We start from the raw sequence: 25,825 nt of genomic DNA on the forward strand, positions 1-25,825 counted from the left end.
GAAACTGATACTATTTAATTATTTAATAGTGAAGGGACAGTGCAAGCTCATGTACATCACCATACAGTGAAGAAAACAAGCCAGATTATAGTTGTTGTTGGATCGCTTCCCACCAGGGGCCTTTCTGTGTGGAGTTTGCATGTTTTCCCCGTGTTTGCATGGGTTCCCTCCAGGTGCTCCAGCTTCCTCCCACATCCAAAGGCATGCAGGTTCGGTGAATTGGTGAATTGGACACGTTAAATTGATTGTAGGTTTGAATGTGTCAGTCTGTCTATATATGGAACTACAACAGGCTGGTGTCCTGCCCAGCTTGGGTATGTCCACTCCTGGAGGACTATGAGATGTTTACTTTCATGTGTAAAGTGTTCAAGCTAATGGAGGCAATAGTTTTTTGTGTTGTGTGTTGTAGTGTTCAAGTACACATGGGATAGATCTTCCCGTTACTCGTGCTGTGGACGGGGTAAACTTAACAGTGCTAATGTGTATGATTAGTAAGCCTTAAATTACTAGTTTGGAACATCTGCCCTCAATGGAAATTACACTATCTTAACAAAAGGTACATGTGTAAACATTTTTGAAAGGGATATAGTATGTATCAGCAAACACAATCAATCAATCAATTTTTATTTATATAGCGCCAAATCACAACAAACAGTTGCCCCAAGGCGCTTTATATTGTAAGGCAAGGCCATACAATAATTACGTAAAAACCCCAACAGTCAAAACAACCCCCTGTGAGCAAGCACTTGGCGAAAGTGGGAAGGAAAAACTCCCTTTTAACAGGAAGAAACCTCCAGCAGAACCAGGCTCAGGGAGGGGCAGTCTTCTCCTGGGACTGGTTGGGGCTGAGGGAGAGAACCAGGAAAAAGACATGCTGTGGAGGGGAGCAGAGATCAATCACTAATGATTAAATGCAGAGTGGTGCATACAGAGCAAAAAGAGAAAGAAACACTCAGTGCATCATGGGAACCCCCCAGCAGTCTACGTCTATAGCAGCATAACTAAGGGATGGTTCAGGGTCACCTGATCCAGCCCTAACTATAAGCTTTAACAAAAAGGAAAGTTTTAAGCCTAATCTTAAAAGTAGAGAGGGTGTCTGTCTCCCTGATCCGAATTGGGAGCTGGTTCCACAGGAGAGGAGCCTGAAAGCTGAAGGCTCTGCCTCCCATTCTACTCTTACAAACCCTAGGAACTACAAGTAAGCCTGCAGTCTGAGAGCGAAGCGCTCTATTGGGGTGATATGGACTATGAGGTCCCTAAGATAAGATGGGACCTGATTATTCAAAACCTTATAAGTAAGAAGAAGAATTTTAAATTCTATTCTAGAATTAACAGGAAGCCAATGGAGAGAGGCCAATATGGATGAGATATGCTCTCTCCTTCTAGTCCCCGTTAGTACTCTAGCTGCAGCATTTTGAATTAACTGAAGGCTTTTCAAGGAACTTTTAGGACAACCTGATAATAATGAATTACAATAGTCCAGCCTAGAGGAAATAAATGCATGAATTAGTTTTTCAGCATCACTCTGAGACAAGACCTTTCTAATTTTAGAGATATTGCGTAAATGCAAAAAAGCAGTCCTACATATTTGTTTAATATGCGCTTTGAATGACATATCCTGATCAAAAATGACTCCAAGATTTCTCACAGTATTACTAGAGGTCAGGGTAATGCCATCCAGAGTAAGGATCTGGTTAGACACCATGTTTCTAAGATTTGTGGGGCCAAGTACAATAACTTCAGTTTTATCTGAGTTTAAAAGCAGGAAATTAGAGGTCATCCATGTCTTTATGTCTGTAAGACAATCCTGCAGTTTAGCTAATTGGTGTGTGTCCTCTGGCTTCATGGATACATAAAGCTGGATACCCAGCTTTATCTGCATACCAATGAAAATTTAAGCAATGCCGTCTAATAATACTGCCTAATGGTTTAATTACTGCCACCTTAAAAGCCTGTGGTACATAGCCAACTAGTAAAGATAGATTGATCATATTTAAGATCGAAGCATTAAATAATGGTAGGGCTTCCTTGAGCAGCCTGGTAGGAATGGGGTCTAATAGACATGTTGATGGTTTGGATGAAGTAACTAATGAAAATAACTCAGACAGAACAATCTGAGAGAGAGTCTAACCAAATACCGGCGTCACTGAAAGCAGCCAAAGATAACGATACGTCTTTGGGATGGTTACGAGTTATTTTTTCTCTAATAGTTAAAATTTTATTAGCAAAGAAAGTCATGAAGTCATTACTAGTTAAAGTTAAAGGAATACTCGGCTCAATAGAGCTCTGACTCTTTGTCAGCCTGGCTACAGTGCTGAAAAGAAACCTGGGGTTGTTCTTATTTTCTTCAATTAGTGATGAGTAGTAAGATGTCCTAGCTTTACAGAGGGCTTTTTTATAGAGCAACAGACTCTTTTTCCAGGCTAAGTGAAGATCTTCTAAATTAGTGAGACGCCATTTCCTCTCCAATTTACGGGTTATCTGCTTTAAGCTGGGAGTTTGTGAGTTATACCACGGAGTCAGGCACTTCTGACAAACACAAGAATAGAAAACCTTGGCAACGTGAAATCAAATGTAACAGATTACCATAAGAGAAGTGGTCATGGATGACACTGGTTTAACAGCTTCAGCATCTCCACCGGGGTCCAAATTCTACCATACATACTGATCAATGACAGATGTCAAACTCAAACCACAGTAAAACAAGAACAATACCTGGAACAGACGTTTCAGTTTTTATCTGTCTTGTAAAGTTGAGGCTGATGGCGCAGTAGGGATGTGGGTAGGTCAGAAGGCGCTTACAAAAGCCATAAACCCGCTTGTACAGTTCATCAGGAATGTAGGCTGTCTGGAATATTGGTAATCACACACACACACACACACACACACACACACACACACACACACACACACACACACACACACACACACACACACACACACACACACACACACACACACACACACACACACACACACACACACACACACACACACACAATGTCACAATCCATATCTTTGCAGGAAAAAAACTATTCATTTTCAGCTTCTGCTTCTTCAGTTACCAATGGATAATGATCACTTTGGTATTGCTAAGATATGAGGAAAACCTGATAATTAATGCTGACCTACAGTATATACCGTAACTTAAAATGTACAGTTCCTTGTTTGTTTTGTGCCAGAACCTGTGTGACTGCTTTCCTTCTTCCTGACAGTGCTGAAACTTCCTCCTGTCTTATCCAAAATACATGTTTGCTGTGTGATAATTGTCACGCATGAAATGAATGTAGACAAATAATTGCAAACTGAGTACCTACCTGAATGATTGTGTACATGAGCGTGTGGAGCAGTGGGATGATGAACTTGCGACAGTCCCATCGCTCTGCCTGTACAGAAAATGCAAGTTGTGTCAAGCAGCTCCTTGAATTTTGGCAGAAGAGCACACATTGATGCTGATATACTTGAACAAGTTAAATACATATGAGGAGCAAATGAGAAGTTTTGAGCCTGACACAGAAAAAAGTAGGGCATGGTTCTCCATCTGTGAATTTTGTGAAACCTATGTTTCTCAACATGGCACACAACGAGTCAAAACTTAGAAATGCTACTGGAAAACCACATCCTACTTTTATTTTGCATCAGGCTCAAAAATGGTTAACCGCCCCTCATATATATATATATATATATATATATATATATATATATATATATATATATATATAAAATACAAATAATGGATGTAAGGAGTCCAACATAGAGAAATATTGGATGAAGAAAAGTTACGTATATTGGACAAGGCGTAGCCTAGTCCAATACAACGTTTCTGAATCCAATATTTCTCTATGTTGGACGACTTGCCATCCATCAATTGTTATGTTCCCCGCCCCCCCAAATTAAGCAAACAACAAAAAGTCAAGTAAATTAGATCAATTTATTTTGTTGTCAACAGCATATGAATGCTTCTAAAACATCAGTAGCGTGCTTGTCTACTTTCTTAGTGTTTCTGGCATCCTTGGAATTCAATATTTCCACCAGTTACTCCTCTGTGAACTCGGCAAACCTCGCTGGCAGACGATTTTCTGCTGTTGTTGACATGTTTGTTGCCATTTTTTCAACCAGCGTCTGTCAGCACGTTCCTGACCTCCGCTACGTCATTAGTGACGTCATCTCATGAATAACTGTATGCCGCGCTCTGACTGGGTAGCTGTTGGCAGTAAGCTCTAACGCTATTGGTCAGTGGGAACCGATCCAATATAACTTTTGGTCCTAGCCTTTTTGGATCCCTTTGGATCCAACATAACTTTATGGTGCCAAGCATGCCAAAATACAGGTAAATGATGGACAGAAAGGCTAATCTATGATTGGCTATTGCAATCTGAGTGGAGAACATACATATATATATATATATATATATATACGAGGTCTATTAGAAAAGAAACCGACCGTTTTATTTAAAAAAAAAAAAACCTATATGGATTTGCTTCATATGTTTTTATGTCAGCCAAGCTTGAACCTTCGTGCGCATGCGTGAGTTTTTCCACGCCTGTCGGTTGCGTCATTCGCCTGTGAGCACGCCTTGTGGGAGGAGTGGTCCAGCCCCCTCGTTGGAATTCCTTTGTCTGAGAAGTTGCTGAGAGACTGGCGCTGTGCTTCATCAAAATTTTTTCAAAAACTGTGAGGCACGTCCGAGTGGACACCATTCGAGAAATTCAGCTGGTTTTCGGTGAAAATTTTAACGGCTGATGAGAGATTTTGGAATGTTACTATCGCTTTTTTTTTTTTTTTTTTAATGAAAGACGTGCGGACGGATTGGCGCATCGGCTTGCAGCCGGCACAGCGCGCCCGCCACAGGAAAAAAACCTCCGTGTTGATAACCATTTGTAAAATCCAGACGGCTTTTGGTGGCTTTCAGTTGAGTGAGTATCTGAGAAATTGTTTAACAGCAGGGCATGTTCCAACTTGTCCTTAAGGCTTCCAACGGAGGTGTTTTTCCTGTGGCGGGCGCGCCGACGCGCCAATCCGTCCGCACGTCTTTCATTAAAAAAATCTCCTTTAACAGTGGAATGTCCAGATAAACTGCTGATTCCGAGCTCTTCTGAAACTTCTCTGTTCTCTCACGACGTCCTGGGTCAACAGAGGCTTAAACTTGGAGGTTTTTAGCTTGAAACAGGATGACGACGTCGCCTCGTAGCGCTGTGCGACGTCACACTCCGTGGGAAGTCCTTAAAGCGATAGTTACATTCCAAAATCTCTCATCAGCCGTTAAAATTTTCACTGAAAACCAGCTGAATTTCTCGAATGGTGTCCACTCAGATGTGCCTCACAGTTTTTGAAAAAATTTTGATGAAGCACAGCGCCAGTCTCTCAGCAACTTCTCAGACAAAGGAATTCCGACGAGGGGGCTGGACCACTCCTTCCACAAGGCGTGATCACAGGCGAATGATGTCACCGACAGGCGTGAAAAAACTCTCACATGCCCACGAGGGTTCAAGCTTGGCTGATGTAATCACACGTGATTCAAATCCATATGGTTTTTTAAAAAAATAATAAGGTCCGATACTTTTCTAATAGACCTCGTACATATACATATATATAACAACAGCTGCACTAGATGGGCAACAATGAGACAACACCCAAAACAGGAATGGTTTTACAGGTGGCGGTCACTGACATTTTTTCCCTCCTCATCTTTTCTGACTGATTTTTCACTAGTTTTGTATTTGGCTAGAATCAGTGCCACTGCTGGTACCATGGTGCAGTACCTGGACCCTACAGAGGTTGCACAGGTAGTCCAACTCCTCCAGGATGGCACATCAATAAGTGCCATTGCCAGAAGGTTTGCTGTCTCTCTGAGCACAGTCTCAAGAGCAAGGAGAAGATTCCAGGAGACAGCCAGCGAAATTTGATTGACAGCCCAATGCCCAAATTCATCCAAGGGTTTCCTACCTGAAGGATTCTCTGCCCAAATGCTGTGGTCTTCTTCGTTTCAGCAGACTTCCATGTCTGAGAGCAGGGCTGTCAGTCATATCTAACTCTTCAGAAACGACCTATCACAGCACAGCCAGTACCGACCCTGGTCCCCCCCCCCCATTGTGCCAAATCCACTTTGAGAGAGCGAGGTGATTTCTGAGTGGTTGTTTGGTGCGCTGGTCACATATTCCTCCTCACTCACAGCACCTTTCTCGTCACTTGGGGAGCAGTTTCCTCTGAGTGCGCACAAATGCAGAGATAATTTGTGCACTCGAAGTTAATGTCTATGCGTGTGAAATAATATAATACCCCCGAATGCAGGTTTTATCGCCTGAGTGCTTTTGGCACTAATCTGATGCCTCTCTAAAAACACAGTGGGGGTGTTCGAGTGTAATCCAGAGTGCAGACACGTACTTTAGTGACCAATGACACAGAAGTTTGAACGGGAGTGTTTTAGAAATAAAGCTTTGCTAACGTCAGAGATGTTTCTGCATAGACAGTGAGTGAATTATAGGACCTAACCACATGTAAACTGTTAAAGGTGCCTTTAAAAAAAAAAAAAAGATGACACAATGTGACCTCTTTAAATTGAGATTCTAAATTATTTCACACGACCACAACACTCAAGAATTACCTTCTCCAGTTCCTTTATCAGCACCCACACTAGAGCCAAGCTGTTAGCAGGGTTGTTCTGTACCTTTTTATGAAGTGTCCATCGCAGCATTCCTGCACACACACACACAAATCATTTCCATAGCACTAAGCACAGCCTCATTACATGTGCCACTTTTCTCCATTACAGTTCTATTCCAAAACTGTGACTAACCCCAGTTCTGCTGACACAGTACTGTGATTAGTATCAGCCTGAGAATCATACTGGGCTGACTAAATATCTATCCAAGGGTGGAATAGGGTGAAGTGTTAACTTACAACAACAAAAACAAGTTTTGTACTTTTGAAAAGCCAAAAATGTAAGTTTACACACGCTTAAAACTTGAGAATGTGAGCTATCTGACTGCATGCCAACATCTTCTAAATATACATATTTTTTTAATATAATGTTGCATCATGACGCCATCTATTATGGATCTGCACTCCTTCACCCTAACCACCACCAAGAAAGCCATCTACAGTCAACTTAATAACAGTCACATCTGCACTACAGTAAACTCATCAGCAGGAACATTTTATTCTTGACCGAATTAAAACATTATCAGTGTACCTTTGTTGAAGTAGTCTGGAGACTGTGGGGAGTCTGTTTCCTTTAGCAGCAGAGCCTGAATGCTGCGGTACAGTTCTGATTCCGGAACTGTTGGGGAGCAAAGACCTCATAAAGTCAAGAGATCCAGTGTAAATAAATAAATAAATAAATTGATACAGACTGAAAACTCCTTTGTCTCTCAGGCCATCAGACTGTACAACTCCTCACTCGGGGGGTAGGAGGAGTAACAGGAAGACAGAGGACGGGAATGAGAATGAGAGGAACAATAGTAGCCAGTAAACCCGTATTGATCAGTATGCCTGGTATTTATATTGCAAGCTGTTTTTCTTTTTTACTTTCACTTTTGATACTCTGTGTGCTTCTTACCCTGTGTGCTGTTTATAATGCTGCTGGAACCTCAATTTACCTGAGGGAGTCTTCCCAAGGGACCAATAAAGTTCTATCTAATCTAATCTACAAAAATTAAACATTTTTTTAAATGAACATAACCAAACTACAGAACAGCACAGAGCCTTCCTGAAGTGAAAACATGCATTTTGATATCAATCAGTACTGTGACCGTCTGCATGCGTCTGACAGGAAAACATGTTACATACAGTATTTGTGCCAGGGTTTACAGGCAAGTCTGTGTGTTATATGCACACACCTGTGGGCTCCATGATGCACCGCTTGCTCTGGTTAAGCCACTGGATCTTGTTCATTATGTCTCACATTGTGTTAGTAAACCCTACAGGTGGAAAGAAAGAAAAGACATACTGAAGACAATCTGTCACCTATGAGACCAGACGCTTGTTGGGTGGACCGGCTGTCACTGCTTCAAAATTATGATGACTGACAGTAAATACTGTAAGTGATGAAGGTTGAGTGCGGTCTTCTGACACCTCAGTGTAAACACAGAGGGGACCTGGCCTCCATGGTGGCAGGTGGGCAGATAATAAAAATGCTCCTTCAGTGTGTTTTAAAGCTGTAACATTACTCACCCTTTCAACAAGTTAATGTAGGTTCCTATGTGACTTCAAAACAGAGTTAAAAATTTTAAATAAAAAATACTCCATAGAAACAAACTTTGCATTTTAAATAAACCCAATTTTCAGCTCTCTAAGAAATGGCCCATTTCTCTGCCTGTTGCTCAAAGGGGAAGCCTTCCTCTTGCCACACCCCCCTTCCCTTTAAAAATGGATGCATACCTCATAGAAGACAAGAGACATGAACATGTCACAAAGGTGGAATTACTGGTTCAGTTATCATGTTTCACATAGTAATCAAGAGCCCAAAGGTGGACTTATGTAACGTACATCACAGAAGTCAAAGATGAGCCTTTTCAGAGCTACATTTTGCTCACAGTACAGTAGTTTATACATGCACACATACAAAATTATGGGACTCATGAAGTGTGTAACATTAAAACTCCACCATGTAAACTAGGGCAATACTTAACCTCACAAGTCTCACCAAGCCAAACTTCAAACTTAGTGACATGACCTTGTGTGCCATATTTCACCTTTGTATACAAAGTCTTTGTCAAGATATTGTGTACACAATGTTTCAGAGACATGGGCCTCTTGTGGCCACAATGACTGAAATGAGGTCAACATCAGCTAGATCAAATTTTCACAATATTACAGAGGTAATGGAACGCATGCTTAATGATTTCTCTAATGTGTAGGTCAGTGTGATAAATGAGAAGTAATATCTGACCAAGAGGTGCTATATAGAGAGAGAAGAAGAGAGAGCCTAATATGGACCCCTGGGGTACCCCATATTTTACTGGAACAAGATTTGAAATAGTGTTGATATACAAGACACAATGAGAATGACTAGATAAGTAAGATGTCAACTACGAGAGAACAATGGCAGTAATACCAAAATACTTCTCAATCCTACACCATAATACACCACCTGGTCCTTTCTGTGTGCAGTTTGCATGTTCTCCCAGTGCTCCTGTGGGTATCCCCCGGGGGCTCCGACTTCCTCCCACTTCCAAAGACGTGGTTTAGGTGAACTGGTGACTTTAAGTTGACCATAGGTGTGACTGTTTGTCTGGCTGCCTGTCCAGGGTGTACCCTGCCACTCACCCAATAATGGCTAGGATAGGCTACAGCTTGCCTATGATGTTTAACTGGAATCAGAAGGTGTAAAAAAAAATGAAGGTTTCTGAGACTCTGCACCTTGGTGGCTACAACCAGAAAAAACCTTAACATCTAACTTATCTGAGGTCTTAGTGGGTTTTCAGTTTGATAAACAGTCTTTGTGACAACAGAGTGCACGCACGCACGCACACACACACGTCCCAGATCTGCTCTCCCTTCAGTGATGCATTTAAAAATAAATAAATAAATAAATGACTACAGTATAAACATTCCATCATCTACAAGCTTTAAATACCTCAGTGTTTCAGAGCAACATGTCCAAAACAACCTGAAACAAATCTTTTCACTCATCAAGTACACTAAAACATCAACAATAATTCAGTTCATTAAATTCAGCCAACGTGTCCAAACCTTATCTGTAGGAACAGATGAGCCAACACAACTGCCAAAAACCCATCTTCATCAGTCACTGCAGCTGGCACTCAAAATGTAACAGGTGTAAAGCAGAGCAGAAAAGGCTGGAAATTCACTGTGCGCTGAAGAGGTGCACAGCAGACAGACAGAGCTGCAGGAAAGCCGTTTATAAAGTGAGGTGGTGGCTGTGCACAAAGAGGAGGAGACAGTGCCTGTAAATGACAAGTAACCTGTTTGACCTGTGCTCAGCTGAAGGCCTAGCCTATTTTTGTTTTTTTTTTTTGTTACCAATTTTAAATTTGTGACTTGTGCCATTCTTCATTTGCTCCTCTTTTACTCTCCTCTTGCATCTCTTCCTCCCTTCAGTTAAGCTCTGTCAGTCACGGCACTGGGGTAACCTCATCCGCTGCATGTGCACAAAGAAAGAACTCAATGTGACAGATTTAGACTTCAGACTGAGTCAGCAGCCGAACGGAGCCTGCTAGGCCACAGCTTTCCGGCTGCCTTTCAGCAGCATCTGTGTTTTTTTGTTTTATTCTCTTCAGCTCTCGCACACAGGCATACAAATAAATGTGCAGGTGAGTGCGTGCACATGACGTGTATGTGCATGCTGGAGTTTCTAGATGCACGCATAAGCATTGTGCGTGGTATAAACATCAACACCAACACTTCATGGGCATGCACGCTCATGCACATACATGTCTGTCTTTAAATTTCTTTCAGAAAATGAGTGGAGAAGGTGACAGATGCCGCACTTTGCAGTAGCAACATTTACACTTAGACAGTGCACCCTTGTTCCCACTATTAATAGTAGAATAAAATAGAAATAAAATATATAAAATTAAAATTCAAAATAAAGAAAAAAAATATAATATGTACAGCAAAGTGTGCAATAATAATGTACAATGTGCAGTAATAATGTACAGTAACAGTATATTAGAGCTGATATATGGATTAGCAGTATACACCAGATGTCATGGGTGTCTAATATACTGATCAAGGATAGATCAGCTTTTATTATACAGTGTGATAGTTTGTTTTTATTTACAATTTTAGTTGTTTCCTCACATCATTTATATTACATATAATCAGTGTTGTGAAAGTAACTGACAAGTTACTTTTGTAGTTGCTTTATATAGTTATTTTATGCAGTTACTTCATTAGCAGCTTTATGCAATTACTTTATTACAATCTGCCAAAAACTTGCAATTACTAAGTAGTGTAACTAATAAGGTAACTAGTAATCTAACTTGGATACTCTTAAGACTGAGCAATCAGCAAATAACTAATCAGCAACTTTTCTGAGTACTAAATCTTAAAAATAACCATAACCAGATTATGAGTTATTTTATTAATTACATTCAGCAGCTGCCGACCATTTGTCCACAGCTGCTAATGAAGCAATTTATTATTAGTATTTATTTATTTAATGCCTGATAGCGCGTAATAGAACAGGCTGCATCCGTCATCTAGTGGATTAAATAGAAATCGATGGTGAGAAGGTATTGCGTGTTCATGTTTGAATGTGGAGAATTGTAGATGTCCCTCTGCTCAGTGCTTCACAATAGTAATGGAGCAGATAACTGTAACAACTGTTCATTTCTGGAAAAAAGGACCAAAATTGGCACACATACACCTTAGACCAGGGGTGGCCAAGTTCGGTCCTCAAGAGCCACCTTCCTGACACTCTTAGTTGTCTCCCTGCTCCATCACACCTGAATCCAATGAAAGGCTCATTAAAAGTCTGCTAACAAGTCTTTCATTGGATTCAGGTGTGTTGGAGCAGGGAGACAACTAAGAGTGTCAGGAAGGTGGCTCTTGAGGACCGAACTTGGCCACCCCTGCCTTAACTAAGAGTGTCAGGAAGGTGGCTCTCGAGGACCGAACTTGGCCACCCCTGCCTTAGACATTACTCTTTTGTAAAAACACAATAGCTACCTACATTTTCAATAGGCAGACAGGTAGGGGTCAATTGAAGAATTACACAGGTCAAAATTTAAAAATGCTCCAATCATGTTGAAAACTATACTACATTATTTGTCTGATCATGAAGATTCCAAAAGGGTATAGTTTGGACTATCTATGACTGAATATTATGGAGGTCAATTTCAGTTTGTAAAGTTAAAGTTGGTCCAATTTTGGTAAAAAGTGGTGCAAATTATTGGTTGCACTGATAGGATTAACAAACTGAATAGTTTTAACTGTGTTGAATGCTTGGTCTATAAGGTAAAGGTCAAACAATGTCGACGTCTATTGGATTCTATGGCATGTGACATATGTTACCCTATTAACTCAACCAATAATTTGCATCATGTTTTACAATAATTGGGGCAACTAACTTCTGACTCCTGTACAAACTGAAAGTGACCTTTGTCACCATTCTTGCTGTTTTTACCCCATAACTCCATAACATTCAGTCATAGATAGTCCAAACTATACCTTTTTGGAATAGTTATGATTAGACACATAATGTGGTATAGCTTTCAATGTGATTAATTAATTTTGACCCCTGTGCAATTCTTCATTGACCCCTATTTGGCCCCCAACTGAAAATTCAAATGGCTAACGTTATTTGTCTAAAATATATACACAGTCACATTTTGGTGCTTGTAACCAGATTTGAACAATTCCTCTGCAAATGTTCTGTTATCTGCTGCACTATTGGGCTCTGTGGCTTTGTAGCTGCAGTGGAGTTGAGGAGACCAACTGCCTCTCAGTGAGAACAAAGACTAGATCAATATGTGCTTTCACTTTTGAGTCGCCAAACACCAGAAAAGTCTCCAGTGACGCCAGGAAAAGTAGCTAGATTTGTCGCTAGTTGCTTTTGAGAAAATAAGTCGTGAAGAAGGTTTGGAAAGTCACCAGATTTAGCGAGAAAGTCACCAAGTTGGCAACAGTGCAAAGAGGGACTCAAGTTTCAACATGTGTCATCCATGTGTTGTTTTGAATAAGTGGGGTTGGCTCCCCCTCTGCCCACTGGGAACCAATGAGATAAGATTTGTAAGGATAGAGTCTGTCCTTGACCACGCCCACACTGCCTTTCATAAAAAGTGTTTCTATTTCTTTGTTCGGGGCTCTCACTGGCAGATCTCCTGCATGTGTGAAGTTTGTGAGAGACCAGGCCTGAATTTCACCGCAACTTTGAATAAATTTAAACTGAGAAATAGTTTGTTTCCGGAACTTAATTAGGACTGAATTAAAAGAACCAGAAGCAGCCAAAACTACTGTGCTGCAGTTCGGGCTAACCACTCGGGCAGCATCACATACAGCAATGGAAAGTGAAACAGGTGAAATAACACCGCTTGTCTCACCCTTCCCAACTAAAGCTGTTCACTAGAGGAGGTCATAGTACGACTGTCTGTTGCAACACAGCACCTGCATTACTGAATGTGCATCTCTGAGATCAGAATGTTACACACCTGTTTGCAACAACTGCGCTGTAAATTCCGTATGTGTTTGTTTGAGGGGCGGGGGTGAAATTCCAGGTAGGGATACAGAAGCAATGCGATAACCCAACTCCAAACTCAATAAAAAAAAAAAAAAAAAACAGGTATTAACCCAAAACTCCACACTGTAAAGACAATGATCATATACCTATAAGTGATGCACCAATATGATTGGATAAAACACTAAAAAATAAATAGCAATACACCCTTTTACGTGGATGGGTAATATTTTTCATACCACCTGAGTAATCAGCCAATCCGGACAGCGGAGCGGCGCCACGACGAAGAGGCGTGGTCAGAGGAACTGTGAAATACTGGTGAGTCACTATTAATAATTTCTTATGTGTCCAACCTCGTAGGTTGATCGTTAAAATTAAATTCATTAGTTCTAAAAGCCATCATAATTATTTATAGGAAAATGTTCTATATTTTTCTAATAAGGTTTGAACTTTGAGTGTTTACATAGGACAGAAAAGTGAGAAAATGTTAATGCCTGTTTGAGAAAAGTGTATAAAGTGTGTAGTGAGGGGTTTTATGGCCTTAAAACATCTATAATAATTGTAAAAAATAAGGCTGACTACTTCGCGGATTTCGCCTATCACGGGTTATTTTTAGAACGTAACTCCCTTTCGCGGGCTCGCAGTTTCGCGGATTTGTTTGGTGCAATTTTGCATGCTTCTTTTTTTTTTTTTTTTTTTTTAAACAGCGCATTGTGTTCTGCGTCCTTATCAGGCGGGCCGGTCGGCATCACTGCGATTGCTCTCACTGCCTCCGATGCTCTTACTGAGTCTGTGGGCTCGGTAAGCGCCGCAACGGGCCACTCACACCGCCCCCCTATCGGCTGTGCCAAGCTGCATCCAACTCCAGCAACATATCCAGAGACTACGCTCGCTGTTTTGATGCGCAGCGCCCGCTGCATGGTCTCGGTAACCGCAGCCGCAGAGCTCTGTGGCCATGACTTGGATTCTTTGCGGGTCCCGCATCCGTAACCCCAGAGGCAGTGAGCGAAGGGAGAGCACGCGCACTGTGTTCTGCGTGCATTTATCATTTACAGGTATATGATAAAATCATTATCAAGTTGTTCACCAATGAATATGGCTTTATACACACTGAAGAAAACCATACACCCTGAAGCCGAAGGTGTATAAAGCCATATTCATTGGTGAACAACTTGATAACTGATAATATTTTGTTCCCAGAACTGAGTCGAGTTTCCATAATGTGACTGTGAACACATATCTGTACCCACACCACGATTAATACACACACACGCACGCACGCACGCACGCACACACACACACACACACACACACACACACACACACACACACACACACACACACACACACACACACACACACACACACACACACACACACACACACACACACACACACACCAGGAAGTGAAAATGGACCTGAGTCACACTGTTGAAACAACATAAAGTGAACAAACTATCTGGACCTGTGTGGTTTTTCACAGCATTGCTGTGATTTATTGCACTTAAACAGAATGAAAGACAGGTTACACGAACTGGACAATAAAGAGTGCACTTGCACATGTTTCACTCTCTCTTCTCAGTACCTTCTCTGGCCATGCTGTGGGGCATGATGGGTATTGAGGGAAGTTTGAATCCTGTATCTCTGGAGGATGGTCCCAAACTGGGAGGTGGCTACAGACAGAGTTGACAATCATTATAGGAAGAAGATAATGCAGCACTGGAATAAACTGCACAATACATGAGGTAAAGGTGAAAAGGTTGTGGTGCAAAAACCGAGAAAAAAAAAAAAATCAGTTTCATAGGTAACCAATCAGACTCATTTCAGCGCCATTTGAACTTTCGTTGCAGAGCAGGTTGAACGGCAGCTAAAGGGTGACTGGACTGAGCTTCAGCTACTGTCCAACAAAATTACTCCTTGTGTCCAAAAGCCTGAACCGCGACATAGCCATCTAATATTGTCATGTCACTGTTGTTCTGGGTTTGAAACTAGTTGTGTTCTACATTATTAGGAATGCTGCCGGAGGCATGTACTCTTGTGATTGTCTTGGTCTCTATGCAACAATGTTTATACTTTAGCAAGATATCGCTGGAATGCCTGATTCAGTTTTGTTTACCCTTTGGAGGTACACTGAGCCTATGGATGAGAATAAGCTATTTGATTTTGGTTACAATCAGTCATGTCAATACATGCACATAAGGTGCCGTGTCCATATAGCATTTATTTTTTCTGGACACCTGTGTCTTTTTTCCATTTGCTCTAAATGGGAATGGAGAGCATGTGGCCATGTACGAGTACTTTTTAGTCACCATACATTATAAGATAGTTCTTAACTGTTTATTATTGTTACAGAAACAAATCCCATGAGGGGCGTGCATCTCCCAGAGGAGAAGGAAGGCTCAGGTGTTCAGAATACTGCCTTATTGCATGGTTGTGAGACACAGACACTATGTTACGAGGCCTCTTCAGATGATCCTAGGGTATTGCCAAGTAGGCACTCCGTATCACTTGGCTGTGACAGATAAATGACTGGTTGGGGGGTGGATCAATGATCTGTATATAGTACTGGATAGCTCACTGCCCAATATTTCTGAACCAAACCGGCCGTCATATTACCACTCCGATGTTCCGCTACTGAACGCTCTTTTCTATTGATCTTTAATGAGGTGCACGCAAGTTTATTCTTTGTGATTTTGTTAAAAAATGCCTTCATGTACAGCTATAAACTGTGCAAATCGCCAGATCAAAGGCTGTGGATGAACATTTCACCTGGCCGCCAGTTTGCTTCAGCGGACTGTATGGAGTGTGTGGTCCAATGAGCTATACAGATATATACAGATCAGTGGGGTGGACCAGTGTTCTGCCTGCTGGATTCTATCCAGGACCCAAGATGGTTCCATAGCATGGTGGATGCGGTGATGCAGAAAAACAGTAAATGCTGTCAGACCTGACAAACTTTTAAACTTGGAAGAACTTGTGCATGTGAGAAACCTAAAATGGAAGCTCCTAGCATCGATGTGTGATGGAAACACTCTTTGGATTAAAAGTTCTGCAAAGTATCATAGCTGCTCAGTGTGAAGAAAGGCAAAATGGTGCTGTGATGTTCCAACATATTTTTTATGATTAGCTTTACATAAACCCAATGAGTGTACTTGAGGTCAGGTACACTCTAAAATACCTGACCAATTTTTTTCCACCAACAAACTACAACCCTTGTCAAAAACTGCACTTGTACCACCATCTTTTGGAATCACTGCAAGTAAAAGAATACACAGCCACAGCAGTTTCAGCAAGGTACATTAGTGGTTAGCATTGTTGCCTCACAGCTAAAAGGTCATGGGATTGATTCCCACCTGTGGCCTTTCTGTGTGGAGTGTGCATGTTCTCCCCGTGTTTGTGTGGGTTCCCTCTGGGTGCTTCGGCTTCCTCCCACACATCAAAAGACATGCAGGTTAGGTGGAATGGACAACTTAAATTGTCCATGGGTGTGCTTGCGGGTGTGACTGTGGCCCTGCCACAGACTGGCATTCTGTCCAGGGCGTACCCTGCCTCACGCCCTTTGACGACTGGGATAGGCTCTAGTCCCCCTGTGACCCTTAACTGAAGTAAGCAGTTTAAGAGGAGTGAGTTTGTGAGTGAAATTCCTGTCCTCATAGATGGCTGGCACATCCATCTACTCCTCACCAGAGCAAGGAACTATCACCTCACTTCTCAACAATCCTGACAAAATCTCAAAGAATGTACCAGAGAAAAAACAGGACCACTTGTTTCCATTCAGGCATGTGGCAGACATCTCAGAAAACAGGAAGTACCTGACAGTGACGTGTGGAAGTGTGTTCACAGAGGTTGTGTTTGGGTGTTGCAAATCTCAAATTTATTAGCCTGGGGTTATAAATGATGAACTTTTACCTAAAACTCATAAAAATGACTTTGGTTTTGCCAGACCTTGAAAAAACCTCCCGCACCTAAGACAGTTTCATATTTCACATTAAAACACCCAGCAGCTCTAACACTCTTTATTATAAGATGTCAGTTTTACATACAATACACATGAGGAATACATGAAAATGAGTACATGGGTGATTCTTTAACTACGGGCACTATTGGCCTTGTAAATGTAATTTCCACCACACCATTGCCTTACAATATAAAGCTCCTTGGGGCAACTGTTTGTTGTGATTTGGCGCTATATACATGTGCTCTGATGTCACTGTTTATCTCCATAGAAAATACCCAAACAATCTTTCATACAAACTGTTTAAAGGGACATTACAGTGTTGTGGTGGAAATTACGGTAATAGTGTGGGACAACTACATTTTGTTTAAAAAAATCACCACAGTTGTATGACACTGAATACCCCAATTATGTTTTGATTATTTTACTGATATTTTATTCAGAGATATTTTAAAACATTAGAAAAAACGTTTACCATTCATTTTTATCATTGAAGATCAAAAGTCTGGGTGTGGGACAAGCACAAAACGGCAATATTTGCATATAATGATGCTGAAAAAAGGTGAAAAAGTCATCACAGACTACTAGAACAAATTTCTTAACGCACTTTCATTGTAAAGATAACTATAAAAGTGTGAAATTCCCCCTTTTTTCTGTTTTTCATACAATATGATCAAAGGACATAATAAGTGCCCGTAGTCTAAGAATCACTCACATATAGCGTTTGTAGTGTTTTTAATAGTGTTTCAGATTTGTGTATTAGTGTTAATAAATTTGCTGTTATGATATTTGTCTGTTTTGCAAGGAGAACGAACCTCCTCCATCACCTTTACAGCTCTCTCAGCTACTATGTTGGAGCGAGGCACATCAGGGCCACACTCACCACTGCTGCTTCCTTCCTCACTATCACTGGATTCAGAGATAACCGTTTGGCTTGTCGAGGGTTCTGATGTGTGTTTGGCCCTTTTTTGATGGATGTAATTTTGACATAGGAGCCACTTTCACAGTTGTATATCCCACCCTGCCTCCTGATTCAATTTGTCTTTTGTACAGTTCTTTGTCTTCACTACAAAGCCAATTTCCATTTGTTTTTGTAATATCGAACAGATGAGCAAGATTTTCTTCAAATTCTGCATTTGGTCGCGTTCTGTGTTTTTCAAAAGATGTGATAAGTTTGTCAACCTTTGCAGACACTTGTTTGGAAAGAACAGGAAAATTCAGCTTCTCCCAAAGCTCAACAATTCCTCAGCTATTTTTTCTGAGTCGGTCATGTCGTCCTTTCAATTCATCAAAAATTACCAAGAATCTTCCAACGATATCTCTGTTGGAAGGCATTTTACATAATGGTTCACTCATATCCTGTTTTAGCTCTGGTATACAAGGACGGCGCTTTGTGCTTGATTTCAAAGTTGTGCCCATTTTTCCCCAGCTACTTCCACTGCTGATTTTGACATTTTACTTTGCAAGCACATATTTCCAAAAAGAAGAACTCAACAGCAGATCCTCCAAAGCAATACTGCAAAGAAAGCAAAACTGTATGAATGATGTGATGTGAACAACTATACACTGGTGTAAATGCTATGAACTACAAAAGCAAAGCACTGCAATAAATCAGCTCATCACATTATTTATACATTTTATTTTATCTGTTATCAATTTTATCTAGTTTACCTTTATTTTTAATTTCTTTTAATTATTGTTTATTAATATATTTTAGCAATATTTATTTGTATATATTTTCTTGTTATTTCTTGATACTTGTTAATTCTCTTCTTGTTACGTTACTTTTAAACAGTATTGTGTAAACTCATATATTTTTAAAAGTGATGTGGTGCTAGGTGCAGGAGGTTTTTTTCATGATCCAATGAAATAAACTTCAAAAAAGTGATCTATGGGTAAAATTTCATCAAATGCAACATCAGGAGAATGAAAGTTTTGAAAAACGTTTTGTAGTCATAACCCTAGTGAGCGTGGCTGGAAATTCCCAAACTGAGGGAGAGGGGTTATAAGTAACATCTCTCACTTGTCAATCTGGACAAAGTGGAGCAAAGGAAATCACCTGTGGAATACACAGTTGGCAGGAAAACAAGGAAATGAGATTAAACATACTGAGAGAGTTTAGGAACACCACATCCACATTTCACATTATGAAACATGTAGAGAAAATGTTACATGGGCTTTTAAAAAGCCAAGTTCACAAACAAGAACATCAAACTCACTGCCCTAAAAATCAGCCACTGACCTTCAACCTTGATTGTTGGAAACTCTAACAAAAACCATTACTTCTTCCCACCAACAGCCCCAATGTACCTGCCAAGTGTGATCACAATTGGATTAGGAGTTGTCAAAATATTGTGCCAAGTTACATGCATACAAACCTAGTTGCGTAGAGACCAAGGTGATCACAAGACCGTTACCGCAGGCAGCACTGCTAAAAAGTACAGATAGACCGTTAGCCTGGAGATTGAACTCTCTATAGTTTTTTTGGTTTGATGACCATCTCTTGGTGCGGCATGATGATCTCCCAAACAGCATACATACTTTTTTCCATGAGTGAAACTCTTCCACATTAGCAAGAACCACTGGTCCAAAGGACAGCTACACTGTCCATCAAGTTCATGTGATATTTTTAAAAATCTCCAGGGAAATAAAACTAAAATTTTGCCATCTGATGTGGACAATCAAGTGCTTTACAATTATGCTCCACATTCACATACGAGGGCTGTCAATAAAGTATAGGTCCTTTTTATTTTTTTCAAAAACTATATGGATTTCATTCATATGTTTTTACGTCAGACATGCTTGAACCCTCGTGCGCATGCGTGAGTTTTTCCACGCCTGTCGGTGACGTCATTCGCCTGTGAGCACTCCTTGTGGGAGGAGTCGTCCAGCCCCTCGTCGGAATTCCTTTGTCTGAGAAGTTGCTGTAATGTAATGATCAATCGATTATTAATCAACTATTAAATTAATTGACAATTATTTTGTTTGATAATCCATTATTTTGAGTTGTTTAAAAACATATATACCCCAAATGCTTTGATTTTAGCTCCTTAAATGTGACTATTTTTTGTTTTATTATGCTAGGTGGTTTACTCACATCTGGCAGTAATCTGAATATCTTTGGGCTGTAGAAAAAAATAAGTCATTTAAAAGCGTTATCTTGGGCTCTGAATAACACAGATCAACATTTTTACCAATTTTTGACATTTTATGGACCTAACAACTACTTGCCTAATCAAGAAAATAACTGATCAATTATGCCAATAATCGTTAGTAGCAGCCATAGTCACATGGGTGTGGTGAGTAAGAACTAGGAAACCTCCTGTTGGAAGCAGGAGTACTACCACTGTGCTCCTTATAAAATTTACCTCATAATCTTCGTAACAGCAGTATGATGATATGTAAGACTGTGTGGACAGTTTTCTCAGCAGCCTGCTTTCGTCACAATTCAAACAGGTGTGTGGAAAAAAAACATAAAAATCAGCAAAATGATTGCAGAAATATGATGCTGCTATTTGTCACAATAAATTCCTAACTGATCACACAAGTGTGGATATTTGTAAATTAGATGTTGCATTAAAATAACACGCAACAGCTTATTCATACCCCGCTGCGATGTGGTGCACCTGCAGCACTGCAACGTCACTAATGATGAACACTTGCTCACATTAGACTCAAACTGAACATCATCATGTTCTGGTCATTGAGTCAGGGGTGATTTTACTACAACAAACATCAGAGCAGTAACAGTTATGTGAAATGCAATCCACATAATCAAGCAATATTGTACCACCACACAGAAGCCACAACTTGTAAGATTAAAAGTGAAGACAGCTTTCTATAACAGAGCACATCTTAGTTCTGCAAAAAGTAGTACATCTCTACACGACCTGTTTTGAGTGACCACTTTATTTTCACATGCACGTGTGAATTGTGATGTCAATTTATGGATAGCATGCAAGAACAACTACGAGGTCTGTCAAAGTATAGGTCCTTTTTTTTTTTCAAAAACTATATGGATTTCATTCATATGTTTTTACGTCAGACATGCTTGAGCCCTCGTGCGCATGCGTGAGTTTTTCCACGCCTGTCGGTGACGTCATTCGCCTGTGAGCACTCCTTGTGGGAGGAGTCGTCCAGCCCCTCGTTGGAATTCCTTTGTCTGAGAAGTTGCTGAGAGACTGGCGCTTTGTTTGATCAAAATCTTTTCTAAACCTGTGAGACACATCGAAGTGGACACGGTTCGAAAAATTAAGCTGGTTTTCGGTGAAAATTTTAACGGCTGATGAGAGATTTTGAGGTGATACTGTCGCTTTAAGGACTTCCCACGGAGCGAGACGTCGTACAGCACTCCCAGGCGCTGTCGTCAGCCTGTTTCAAGCTGAAAACCTCCACATTTCAGGCTCTATTGATCCAGGACGTCGTGAGAGAACAGAGAAGTTTCAGAAGAAGTCGGTTTCAGCATTTTATCCGGATATTCCACTGTTAAAGGAGATTTTTTAATGAAAGACGTGCGGACGGATTGCAGCGTCGGCTCGCAGCCGCCACGACGCTCCACTACAGGAAAAACACCTCTGTTGGAAGCCTTAAGGACAAGTTGGAACATGTCCAGCTGTTAAACAATTTCTCATATACTCACTCCACTGAAAGCCATCAAAAGCCGCCTGGATTTTACAAATGGTTATCAACACGGAGGTGTTTTTCCTGTGCCGCCGCACCGCACCGGCTGCGTCCCGACGCGCGGACCCGTCCGCAAGTCTTTCATTAAAAAAAATCTCCTTTAACAGTGGAATATCTGGATAAAATGCTGAAACCGACTTCTGAAACTTCTCTGTTCTCGCACAACGTCCTGGATCAATAGAGCCTGAAATGTGGAGGTTTTCAGCTTGAAACAGGCTGATGACGGCGCCTGGGAGCGCTGCACAACATCTTGCTCCGTGGGAAGTCCTTAAAGCGACAGTATCACCTCAAAATCTCTCATCAGCTGTTAAAATTTTCACCGAAAACCAGCTTAATTTTTTGAACCGTGTCCACTTCGATGTGTGTCACAGGTTTAGAAAAAAGTTTGATCAAACAAAGCGCCAGTCTCTCAGCAACTTCTCAGACAAAGGAATTCCGATGAGGGGCTGGACGACTCCTCCCACAAGGAGTGCTCACAGGCGAATGACGTCACCGACAGGCGTGGAAAAACTCACGCATGCACACGAGGGTTCAAGTATGTCTGACGTAAAAACATATGAATGAAATCCATATAGTTTTTGAAAAAAATAAAAAGGACCTATACTTTATTGACAGCCCTCGTATATTTTCCAGAGAAAAAGTCACAGTTTTTTGTTTGGTTTTTTTTACTTGTTTGGCTGGTCCAAAGTGACATATACTACAGAAAATATGATGCATTACCTAAATTAAAAAAGCCACATCAGGGCAAGAGGGTTGATTCATATACTCTGCGTTAGAGCCCGACGATATGGATTTTTTGCGGCGAAATTCATCGGCACGAAGCTGATGGCGCAGCAACAGCGCCTCCGTGATGAAGCCTCACAGGACATGTTGTGGCATGTCCACCTCATCCACAATTTCTCGGATAGTCACACGACTGAAAAGCCACCGAAAGTCGTCTCAATCTTCTGAATGGTGCAAGATCTGGGCATGTCAGGGCATGTCCTGTGAGACTTGATGCTTTTGCTGCGCCACCAGCGTCATGCCGATGAATTTCGCCGCCGCTCTTTTCATGGCAAAATCTTCTTTCACAGTGGAATGTGCTGAAAAAGTGCTGATGTCCACCTCTTCCGCAATTTCTCGGATAATCACACGATGGTTCCACATCACCATAACGTTCACTTTGGAAATGATCTGGTCATTTCAGCGTGTCAATGCCGCCCGGACCGCGGCGCGCCCGCCACCGTTGTGCAGCCGTCTTTAAACCGTTTGTACCGCTCCTTAATCTGTGTGATGCCGAGAGGATCGTCACCAAAAGCCGTCTGAATAATACGAATGGTTTCCACCTGGCTGTGGCCCAGTTTCTAACAAAATTTGATGCAGTCGCGCTGCCCCAGTCGTTCTGCCATTTCCTTGCAAAGAAAAAACGACGAGAGACTCCACCCATCCTCACACAAAGGCTGCTTACAAGGAAATGACGCAACCGACAGGTGTGAAAAAAATCACGCATACACACGAAGGTTCAAGGTTTGCTCATGCAAACACACATGATTCAAATCCATCAGGTTTTTGAAAAAAATAAAAAGGTCTGTTAGTTTTCTAACAGACCTCGTATTTTGCGAGCATTTTTCTAAGTGTGTTCAGTCGCAGATCTCCATTGAAAATGCATTAACATCCGTGTACTTCATCAATATTTTGCCCGGTTAGGAGATGAAATGTCGCTGTCCATGAAGGGACGTTTTCATTTCAAAGAAAAAAAAATTATATACAGATAATATCATAAAATGCATTAAAATTGTAATCCTGCGAACTAATCCCCATTTTTACTAAATATACCTGTAATCTGAATACGTCTTTTTTCTGTAACTGTAGCGGAATACAGTTAACTTTTTTGTATCCTAATTACGTAACGCTGTTACATGTATTCCGTTACTCCCCAAGCCTGCTGGTTAGTGTCTACTTCTTACAACCACACTACAAGATTCATATATGGAATTGCTCTTAGGGTTTAGATCAATATCTTACTTCCAATGCCAGTCAGGTTGATGAATAGATTTTCTTTTTTGTGACATTTTAGGAGGGAGCAGAATTCATGTTTCCCTCAACACTGGCACGTTGCCACACATGTGCACCTGTTTGGTCTGACTGAATGACCAAATAGTGAATATTTCATTCTTAATCTCTGCAGATGCTGTCTACAACAATACAGAAAATCTGCAGATTTACACCACACTAAGAACTTGAAAAACAAGGCCCAATCAACTGTCCAACTAGACAATATGAGGATTTATGCTGGCAAAGCTAATGTGCTAAATCCATCAGACAAGAGGAAAAAGAACAGGAAGAGGCAGGGACATGTGCAAAGGGGTTTTCCTGGAAGGCGCTTGTGTGGTCTTGCGTTACCTGCACTGTGAACGGGTTCATTTGGTTCAAGAAGGGTCAAACGTGTGTCAGTCAGGAAGATTTGTACACAGTGTAAGCAGATAAATTACAAGACTGTTACTTGTTCACACAGAGTCTGCAGTTATACAGCAACTGGCCACTAGAGGATGCTAGAAATGACTTCACCCAAAAACCTGGTCCCATTTTTAATACAGACAATTTGTGCCAGAATTTTTAGTATTTGTGTATTTGAAATGTGTTCAGTCACTTTCTATGGGACCTGAAAATGATCACATTTACATGCCACATTTGACACAGAGTTTCCCCCAGCAGGGCCTTGGCACGGCTCGCGTGTGTCACATGCTGCTCAGCACAGATCAGTACAACCTGTCAAAGAACCGGCTATGCTTGTGCCAGTTTTCAACATGTTCAATATTTTTAAGAGCCCAGCCAGACTCCTGGCCGACCTCGAGTGAAAATGTAAAGCGACCCAGTCCAGGATCAGTACAACTCTCCATCCAGTTTTTGCAACAATCCATGAAAGTTTTACTTTGAGATATTAAGAGTTCAGGTTAGAGTGTAAACCAAATTGGCCCAATTCTGCATAAAGTTGCGCTAGGCCTTCCCAAGCCTGCTCTGGAGCTCTGGGCAGCAAACACGGTCAGGCAAATGCTGCTTGGGGAACCCAGCAAAAGTGTGCCACGATGTAGCTCTACCAGGTACAGAACCAAACTCAGCTAAGTGGAAGAGGCGGTTGAGCAAGATGCCACTGTGACAACCAACCTGTCCGTCGTTTTCCAAACAGCACTAGAAACTAGCTGGTTGGACAGCAACAAATAACTTCATTGTTCCAGAAATGGCATAATAAGAAGTAGGAATGTTTTTTGTAAACTTTAGACTGAATACCTTCATATCGCATGTCACATGCTAGCAAAACTCACTGAATGTCTTGGCCATGGGCCACAAATCTTTGGGCATGAGCCAGCATACATGTGCCTCAGTGATGGGGACCCCAGCAACTGGAAAATCAAGGGGATGCCCACGTTTCACCTTGCTGCAGCAGATAGATGGTTATTTTTGAGAGGTGGGCGTGGCTCAGTGGTTGCTAACCAGTAGGTGCGGTTGTTCTGTGGTATGGTGATTGTGCTGAAGTGTGGCATCAGTGCACACTTCCAGATGTGACAGATAAAATGCTGCATCTTACAACACTCAAATGAATAAAAGTAGCATTGATTAAACTTCAACAACTGTGTCAAACAACTTTGAAGTTAAATGGACTCTTCCCCCATTAACACCAGAGTGATATTGAGTACTTATCATCACTTTACCGGGGCGTTGCTAGGCCGGTATCACAGATTTATGTCGACGGTATCTGGTTATACCCGCCCGCTGTACGTAAACAAATGACGTCATAGCGCGCGCGCGCAGCCCACGAACTGTCCGCAGAGGGGGAAAAAAAAAAAAAAAACTGTCCGCAGAGGAAAAGATGAAAAGGTGAGAAGTGTGTTTTGGTCCCAATATGGATATTCCGGATGATTTTCTCATGGATAGTACGACAATGAACAGCAGCTAAAGCAGCCAGCTTGATGAAGCAGAGCAGCACGCGCCAGACAGCGCGAGACACGACAAAAGTGAGCCAACTTTTTATGTACACGTTACGTGTTGTGTATCTCAGTAAAAAGTGATAA

General features: G+C 41.3%; 1 protein-coding gene across 1 annotated transcript in view; it reads right to left on the bottom strand.

Annotated features, from left to right (window-relative positions):
* Positions 1–9,840, bottom strand: part of LOC117526167 (phosphoinositide 3-kinase regulatory subunit 6) — a 46,935-nt gene extending 37,095 nt beyond the window's left edge. Inside the window, exons 1-6 of the mRNA XM_034188202.1 lie at positions 9,694–9,840; positions 7,839–7,919; positions 7,193–7,297; positions 6,605–6,696; positions 3,318–3,386; positions 2,716–2,848 (exon numbers count right to left, since the gene is read on the bottom strand). Coding sequence (XP_034044093.1) covers positions 2,716–2,848; positions 3,318–3,386; positions 6,605–6,696; positions 7,193–7,297; positions 7,839–7,893 — 454 coding nt within the window. The 5' untranslated portion in view covers positions 7,894–7,919; positions 9,694–9,840. The remainder of the gene's footprint in view (positions 1–2,715; positions 2,849–3,317; positions 3,387–6,604; positions 6,697–7,192; positions 7,298–7,838; positions 7,920–9,693) is intronic.
* Positions 9,841–25,825: the final 15,985 nt, after the last annotated feature.

This window comes from Thalassophryne amazonica, chromosome 15 (assembly GCF_902500255.1).
Source record: "Thalassophryne amazonica chromosome 15, fThaAma1.1, whole genome shotgun sequence".
In the NCBI taxonomy this organism is placed as follows: Eukaryota; Metazoa; Chordata; class Actinopteri; order Batrachoidiformes; family Batrachoididae; genus Thalassophryne; species Thalassophryne amazonica.